A 9205-nucleotide genomic window follows, 5' to 3' on the forward strand; every position below is an offset into this window, starting at 1 on the left:
ATTTCAAGGGCTTCATCAGTTCCCATCTTCCTAGATCTTATGTATACTTCCTTTTTCTTTCGACCAAGGTCATAATGTCCCTGGTCATTCAAGGTTCACATAATTTGCCACATCTATCCTTCATTCTCACAGGAACATGCCTCCGCTGAACTCTAACCAACTGCCATCTGAAATACTCCTGCACTTCCAATGTACACACAAACAGTCGCCTCCAATCAAGATTCTGCCTAATATTGTTATTGTTCGCCTTCTTCCAACTGAACACCTTCACCCGAGGATTGCTATAATGCCTATCTATGGGCCCCTTAAAACTCACAGTATTATGATCACTACTTCAGAAATGCTCCACCATTGAGACTTCACGCACCTGGCCAGGCTCATTTCCCAAAGCCAGGTCCAGTATAACCCCTCCCCTACTTGGACTGTTTACATACGGTGTCAAGAAACCCTCCTGAATGGTCCTTAGCAAATTCTGCCCCATTCAATCCCCTAGTACGTAGTGAGTCCCAGTCAATATAGGGGAAGTTAAAATCATCCACCACTACAAGCTTGCCTGTTTTCCCATCCTTTGTGTGTGGCATATGGAATCTGGAGAGACAGAGAGAGAGAGAGAGAGAGAGAGAGAGAGGAAGAGAGAAAAAGAATCAACTTTCCACCAATCAGCACTCTCCTCTCTTGAAGTATAAGGTTTGGTTTCCCCTTGAATTGGTATTCTTGAGAAGCCTCGTGATGAGTGCGAGATGCAAACTTCCAACAAGATCTATCTTTTCTTGCAAAACTTTTCTCATTCTTCAGTTCTGAAGAAGAATCAGACTGGACTTGAAACATTAACCCTGTTTCTCTCTCCACAGACACTGCCAGACCTGCTAAGTTTCTCCAGCACTTTCCAATTAAGTTATTTCCGATCTCTAGCGTACGCAGTATTCTGCCTTTGCGTTGGTGAAGCCGTGCTCATACCTGATGTAGCCCTCCACGCTGCTGTGTCCACACAGCTGGTCCTCCATCAGGTACGTGTTGTGAGATGAGGAGATGAAGTAATGGCAGAGAGGTTGTGACATATCCTGATACAGAGCCTCATGTTCAGGGTTAAAGATGGAGCCATCAGGAGAGCACAGGTACATGAGGAATCCGTCTAATGTCATGGCGTGGAGGTTCCTGGCTGAAAAGATATCAAAGAGAAACAGAGAACAGCAATGATTACAACCCTTTGACTCACTTGCAAACATGGCATGCCAATCTGAACTCACAGCTCACCCTGTACTCAATAGCATAGTGCTCCATCAGCACTGGGTTCAAATCCTGGCCACTTTACATGGAGAGGGACTCACTGACATTGCAGACAGTTCTGAGAAGGTTGACTCCACTGAATCCAGGACTGATGGGATTCTTGTTTGAGGGGAGGTTGGGTGGCCCCATAACTCAGTGGTTAGCACTGCTGCCTCACAGCACCACCGACCCCGGTTCAATTCCAGCCTTGGGTGACTGTCTGTGTGAGTTTGCACATCCTTCCTGTGACTGCGTGGGTTTCCTCCGGGTGCTCCAGTTTCCTCCCACAGTCCAAAGATGTGCAGGTTAGGGTGGGAAATTGGCCACAGTGTCCAGGTCCATGCAGGCTAGGTGGGTTAGCCATGAGGGTTGCAGGGTAGGAGGTGGGGGTCTGGGTGAGAAGCTCTTTGGAGGGTTGGCGTGGACTCAATGGGCCGAATGGCCTGCCTCCACATTGTAGGGATTCTATTCTAAGTTGGGATAAAGGGAGCTTTTTCAGCACGGCAACCTGCAACTAGTAAGAGCCACAGGGATCAGGCTGGGACTGCCATTACTTACAACCTGGATGAATGAGTTGGATGAGGAAAGTAAATGTAAGGTTGCAGGTGGGTGGGCAAGTAGTGAGGGCGTCACAGAGAATCCGGTGAGGGGTGAAAATTGACAGATAGAATGTAATGGGGTTTTTTTATTCACTCATGGGATAAGAGTGTCTCTGGCTGGCCAGTTCTTACTACCCGTCCCGAGCTGCCCTTGAACTGAGAGCCTTGCTAGGCTATTTCAGAGTCAGCCATGTTGCCGTGGGTCTGGAGTCACATGGAGGCCAGACCAGGTGAGGATGGCAGTTTCCTTCCCTGTAGGACATTAGTGACCCAGATGGGTTTTTCCAACAATTAACAATGGATTCATGGTCATGATTAGATTCGTAATTCCAGGTTCTTAATGAATTCAAATTCCACCATTTGCTGTGGAGGGATTCGAACCCGGGTCCCCAGAACCTTAGCTCAGTTTCTAGATTAATACCATTAAGCCATTGCACCCCCTCATGGGGAAATGTGAGGTTATGCACTTTGGCAGGAAGAATAGAGGAGCTGAATATTGTTTAAATGGAGAAAGACTGCAGGAAGCTACATTACAGAGGGATTTGTGAATCCTCATACACAAATCACAAAAAAACCAGAGTCCATGTTCAGTGAGGTAAATGGAACACTAATCTTTATTTCAAAGGGAGTGGGGAAAAAGGAGGGAGATTTAGCTAAGAACATACAAGTCACCAGGTGCTGGTTTGGACTGGGGGGAGCAAAGGTGAAGGGGTGAAATATAGGGGGGTAGGTTGCGCTTCGGCGGGTCGGTGTGGACTTGTTGGGCCAAAAGGCCTGTTTCCACACTGTAAGTAATCTAAAAAAATCTAAAGCCAGCAGTCACATGACACCAGGTTATAGTCCAACAGGTTAATTTGAAATCGCAAGTTTTCGGAGCACTGCCCCTTCACATGTTCACGTTACCTGATGATGGGGCAGTGCTTCGAAAGTTTATGATTTCAAATAAATCTGTTGGACTATAACCTGGTGTCATGTGACATCTGACTCAGGCCACAGCTAGAATAACGTGGCCAGGTTTGGGCTCCTTATCTAAGGAATTATAGACTGGCATTGGGGGCAGTCCAGAGAGAGTTCAGTGGGAGTTGATCCCAGGGATAGAGGGACAGTTTTTTGAGGAGATTTTGAGAAGGTTGGTCCTGTATTCATTGGAGTTTAGGAGAATGAGAGGTGACCTTATTGAAAGATACAAGATTGAGGTGGTAGGGGTGTGGGGGGAGTGATTGGAATTGACGGGATGGGAGCTGAGATGATGTTGCTCCCTCGATTGGGAATCGAGAGTTGGTGAAGATGGAGAGGGGGTCTGATGCTTTCACTCAGAGGATGTGGTCACCCTGGATGTTTGCTCCCTCTCCCCAGCTCCCATACCTGTCTCCGACGGTTCATATCTGGCAATTAGATCCATGGCAAATGTCTCCAAGTTCTCCACTTGCTCGAGTTGCTCGTACTTCAGAAAATCTACAAACTCTAGGAGGGTCAGCTTCTTCCTGTCCTTGGAGAATTCGTTGAAGAGTCGGCGAATGTCATCGCGCTGAGTCAGAGCTTTATAAAACAAAACAAACTCGTCGCCCTCCAGTGTTCCTGAGTGTGACCTGTCGGCCATCTGGAGGGACAAAGAACACAGAGAAGCACATTGAAACCGGAGACCCCCGCCCCCCTTCCCCACCCTGTTTTCTGGGAAAGGCTGGGGGATTATTGGCTGTGCCTCTGCACTCACATCCCTCGATACATTTCACCCGGCCTCAGTTTCTCAGATGCCTCCTCCTTGTCAATTTTAAAACTGCGTCCTGAGTGAGTTCTCTCCTCAACCCTGGCCATCTCCCTCTTTGTAGAGACGGATGCAAAGTCTTCATTTAACATGTTTGGATGGCACCGGGGTTCAGCAGTTAGCGCTGCTGCCTCACAGTGTCAGGGACCCAGATTTGATTTCCATCTCAGCCAACCCTCTGTGTGGAGTTTGCATATTCTCCCCGTGTCTGCGTGAGTTAACTCCAGGTGCTCTGGTTTCTCCCACAGTCCAAAGATGTGCAGGTGAGGGTGAATTGGCCGTGCTAAATTGCCCATAGTGTTCAGGAATGTGTACGTTAGGTTCAATAGTCAGGGTAAATGTAGAGTAACAGAGAATGGGTCTGGGTGGGATACTCTTCGGCGGGTCGATATGGACTTGCAGGGCTGAAGGGCCTGTTTCCACACTGTCGGGATTCTATTCTATTGTACATTCAGAAGTCACACAACACCACGTTATAGTCCGGCACCTGACACAGGAGTAGCGCTTTGAGAGCTTGTATTTTCAAATAAACCTGTCGTACTATATCCTGGTGTCATGTGATTTCTGACTTTGCCCACTCCCAGTCCCACACTGGCACCTCCACATTGTTTAACACCTCAGCCTCTGGGCATAAATCTCCCTTTTCCCACTCTGTATGTTCCTGTCGATGGCTTCACGATTCTCTCGTGTGTGTTAGCTGATGGTTTCTCTTCATAATCCCTCTTTGTTTCTTCTGTTTGCTTTCTCACTCTGCGCCCCCCCCCAACCCATCAGATATATCTGCATTCAGCTTGCTTCTCTCTCTTGTATATTCCACCTGACACCTGTCATAAACACACTTTCTATCACCGCTGTCATCCAGGTAAGTCTGGATTTGTTTAACCTACCTTTCCTTACTGAGGGAATGTATCTTGGGTATAACCACTTTGGAGACGGCCCATTGTTTCACTGTAGTTTTCCCACAACCTTTAGCTCCAGTCTGCATGGCCCAGTTCTGTCACTTGTCTCAATGAAGTCAGCATTCCCCCAGTTAATTACTCTTATAATGATCATGGTCTCAGAATTGCTTCCACACAGACACTTCATCTGCCTGGCTCATTCCCGAGAACCAGGTCTCACGGGGTCTCCATTCTGTTTGGATTGGACATACATGGGGGTGGCACAGTGGCTCAGTGGTTAGCACTGCTGCCTCACAGCACCAGGGACACGGGTTCAATTCCAGCCTCAGGCAACTGCGTGTGGAGTTTGCACATTCTCCCCACGTCTGTGTGGGTTTCCTCTGGGTGCTCCGGTTTCCTCCCACAATCCAAAGCTGTGCAGGTTAAGGTGGAGTGGCCATGGGAAATTGTCTGAGGATGTGCAGACTGGGTTGGATACCCATGGGAAATGCAGGGATAGGTTAGGGTGCGCTGCTCTTCAGGGGGCCAGGATGGACTCGATGGGCGAAATGGCCTGCTTCCACACTGTATGGATTCTATGGTACACTGTTGTATGAAATTCTCAAACACAATTAATGAACCCTTGCTCCTTACACTGCCAGTATCTCAGTCTATATTCAGATAATTAATGACCTTCATTTAAACCACTCTATAATTTCTTTACTTCTCTGTAATTTCCTTCCCAACATTTAATGGTCTATAGACTACGTCATGTAATGTAATCATGCCCTTTCTGTTCGGTAGCTCTATCAAATCAATTCTGTTTTTAATCCTCTGAGATGTCCTCTATCTCTAGAGCTGCAATACTCTCCTGACCAACACTGCCTCCCTTTCCTGGCTTTACAGAACTACTTGTATTCAGGAAGATTTAACATTCTGCTCTGTCTTCCTCGGTCAGCAGTTTGTTATAACCACAACACAATAATCCGGGAGAAAGTGAGGACTGCAGATGCTGGAGATCAGAGTCGGGAGAGGAGTGCTGGAAAAGCGCAGCAGTTCAGGCAGCATCCGAGGAGCAGGAGATTCGACATCTCGGGCAGGAGTCCTTCATCAGAAAAGCCCATCTCTGTCTCTCTTTCTCTCTCCTTTCCTAACTAACAAATAACTTATCGCAAAAAAAACCTGCAGATAGTGGAGATCTGGACATTCCCATCTTCTGCTTTCCCAGCCAGTTACCGTGCCAGCTTCTTGCTGCACTCAAGGAATCCCTATGGAAACAGGCCATTCAGCCCATCGAGTCCACATCTACCCAACCAAATCCACCCCCATGCCGTATAACCCTGCATTTCCCATGGCTTACCTACCCACCCTGAACACGATGGGCAATTTCCCATGGCTTACCCACCCACCCTGAACACGATGGGCAATTTCTCATGGCCAAACCACCTTAACCTGCACATTTATTTGGACCATAGGAGGAAACCGGAGCACCCAGAGGAAACCGTGCAGAGAATGTGTAAACTTCACACAGACAGTCACCCAAGGGTGGAATCGAACCCAGGTCCTTGGCGCTGTGCGGCAGCAATGCTAACCACTGAGCCAATATGCTGCATTACTCTGAGGGAGCATTACCCTCACCAATAACCAGAACAACAAAAGCAATTCACTAAGACTAACCCTAACCCTATCTCAGGGGACCCCTGCACCCCCTCCCTCTCTTGGACTGCCTGGAGATACCCATTTCCCTATTCTGCAGTGTGACACCTCCCTGAACATACTGCCCATGTGAAACTCTGCCCCACTATTACACAACATTTTCCAGCCAATCTCACTTTCTGCTGAACCTGCGTCACGTGAAATGTTTTTTTTTTCTGAAATTCACAGGAAGTGGTCATCACTTAATGCCCGGAGGGCAGTTGGGGGGCAACTGCATTGCTGTGGGTCTGGAGTCATGTGTGGAGTCACACTGTCCCCAGCATCACCCCCAGGACAGGGATAGCCGGGGGGGTCAGACCAGCTAAACATAGTAGATTTCCTTCTCTGAAGGACATTAGTGAACTCATCATAGCTTTTCCACAGCAATTGGCAAAGGTTCCATGATTATCGTTAATTAGATTAGATTAGATTACTTGCAATGTGGAAGCAGGCCCTTCAGCCCAACAAGTCCACACCGACCCACCGAAGCGCGACCCACCCATACCCCTATCTTTACCCCTTACCTAACACTATGGGCAACTTAGCATGGCCAATTCACCTGACCTGCACATCTTTGGACTGTGGGAGGAAACCGGAGCACCCGGAGGAAACCCACGCAGACACGGGGAGAATGTGCAAACTCCACACAGTCAGTCGCCTGAGGCGGGAATTGAACCCGGGTCTCTGGCACTGTGAGGCAGCAGTGCTAACCAGTGTGCCACCGTGCTAATCTCAGTTTTACACTGAATTCAGCTGGAACGGCCTGCCTGCAACAGTACAGGACTCACCAACTTGAAGGGCATTTAAATGGGCATTGGATAAACAAATGGATGGAAATGGAATAGTGTAGGTTGATGGGCTTCAGATTGGTTCCACAGGTTTGTGTAACATCTGTGGAAGTCTTTCCCACAGAGGGCTGTCAAGGCTGGGTCATTAAAGCAGATTTAAGGCAGAGACAGTCAGAGCTTTTAACCAGGAAGGGGGGTTCAAAGATCTTGGGGGAAAAGGCAGGAAAGTGGAGTTGAGGATGATCAGGTCGCCGTGGAATGGTGAAACATACTCGATGGGCCGAATGGCCTACTTCTGTTCTTCCACCTCTTTAGCCTTATTGTGGCAGTTCAGTAACAGCCTGTTGTGGAGGTGACAGTGAACAGAGCAGATCTTCAGGAAGGACATGGAGGGAGATTGATAAGAACAGGATGAGGGGTGAGGGGCCCCAGGGAATGTGGAGAGACGGGAGAAGCTGGGGTTACCTTCCTCAGAGCAGAGAGGGTTCGGCAGGGATTTAATGAAAAATATCAGGGGAATGTTATGAATTATGAATTGGACAGCTCTGTCAAAGAGCCAGTATACACACGATGGGACAAATGGCCTCCCTGTGCACTAACCTGTGGACTGTGCAGAGAGTGGGATTAGGAGGAAGGACGCACCTTAAAGAGCCTCAGGGAGTGGTCCTCATTCATATTGACGTTCATCATCTTCAACAGAAGCCGCACCTCCTTAAAGTTCATGCACCCGTCTTTATCCTTATCGGCTTTCTGGAACCAATCACTGATCCACGTCAGAGAGTTAGGGAAACGAAACACAGAGCCTTCTGCAACATACTGACTACACGGGGTTAGGTACAGAGTAAAGCTCCCTCTACACTGTCCCCATCAGACACTCCCAGTACAGGGACAGCACGGGGTTAGATACAGAGTAAAGCTCCCTCTACACTGTCCCCATCAAACACTCCCAGGACAGGGACAGCACGGAGTTAGATATAGAGTAAAGCTCTCTCTACACTGTCCCCATCAAATACTCCCAGGGACAGGGACAGCACGAGGTTAGATACAGGGTAAAGCTCCCTCTACACTGTCCCCATCAGACACTCCCGGCTCAGGGACCGCATGGGTTTAGATACAGAGTAAAGCTTCCTCTACACTGCCCCCATCAGACACTCTCAGTACAGGGACAGCATGGGGTTAGATACAGAATAAAGCTCCCTCTACACTGTTCCCCATCAGACACTCCCAGTATACAGGGACAACACGGGGTTAGATACAGAGTAAAGCTCCCTCTACACTGTCCCCATACTCCCAGGACAGGGACAGCATGGAGTTAGATATAGAGTAAAGCTCCCTCTACACTGCCCCCATCAGACACTCCCAGGACAGGGACAGCACGGGGTTAGATACAGAGTAAAGCTCCCTCTACACTGTCCCCATCAAACCCTCCCAGGACAGGGACAGTACGGGGTTGGATACAGAGTAAAGCTCCCTCTACACTGTCCCCATCAAACCCTCCCAGGACAGGGACAGCACGGGGTTAGAGCCCGTGTATCTAGCTGGGTTTGTGCTGATACTGTGTCCTGTGTGGTTCCTACTGAAAATGTTCAATGGGAACATCGAAACCTTCATCTCTGACACCCCACTCCCCAAACTTCACCACTCGCCTCCCCGGACGATGCTCATTTATAACAAGCTGGTTTTATTGAAGAAGGATATTGGTCGAGTTTCTCCTTCTGGTCCATGTTTTTGACATTCTCGATGAGTTTGCGGATTCCCTGGATCCAGTGATCCGCCTCCTGGGCAGAGTCAGCCACTAGATCCAGGTTTGCTCGTCTTCCCCGGAAAACCACGGTGAAACAGCGGTCAGCTGTGAACTCATCAGCAATACTCTGCAGGATCTCGGACTGGTGACCCTCACGCACGGCCTCAATGTCACTGATCGAGACTGGGAAGGGGGGAGAGGGAATAGAGAGAAATTACTCCATCACTCAACAATGTCCAGCTCAGAGTCAACCCACTCAGAGAAACCCAGGGAGTTCACACCCTGACTCATACAGACATTATCGACTGCCCCATATCCCAGTCACAGACACGATACTGGGCTATCTCCCCTCCCTCATTGTCTCACCCTCATTGTCTCCCCTCCCTCACTGTCTCCCTCTCACAGTCTCCTCTTCCCTCACTGTCTCCCCCCTCACAGTCTCCCCACCCTCACTGTCTCCCCCCCCTCAC

The 9205-nt window shown here is 48.9% G+C and overlaps 1 protein-coding gene across 1 annotated transcript in view; it reads right to left on the minus strand.

The window, feature by feature from the left end:
* Positions 1 to 917: 917 nt before the first annotated feature.
* Positions 918 to 9205, minus strand: part of LOC122547116 (1-phosphatidylinositol 4,5-bisphosphate phosphodiesterase delta-4-like) — a gene marked incomplete at its 3' end in the record, with an annotated part of 12520 nt that continues 4232 nt past the window's right edge. Inside the window, exons 2-5 of the mRNA XM_043685690.1 lie at positions 8690 to 8918; positions 7634 to 7763; positions 3231 to 3465; positions 918 to 1159 (exon numbers count right to left, since the gene is read on the minus strand). Coding sequence (XP_043541625.1) covers positions 918 to 1159; positions 3231 to 3465; positions 7634 to 7763; positions 8690 to 8918 — 836 coding nt within the window. The remainder of the gene's footprint in view (positions 1160 to 3230; positions 3466 to 7633; positions 7764 to 8689; positions 8919 to 9205) is intronic.

This window comes from Chiloscyllium plagiosum, unplaced genomic scaffold (assembly GCF_004010195.1).
Source record: "Chiloscyllium plagiosum isolate BGI_BamShark_2017 unplaced genomic scaffold, ASM401019v2 scaf_14915, whole genome shotgun sequence".
Classification (NCBI taxonomy): Eukaryota; Metazoa; Chordata; class Chondrichthyes; order Orectolobiformes; family Hemiscylliidae; genus Chiloscyllium; species Chiloscyllium plagiosum.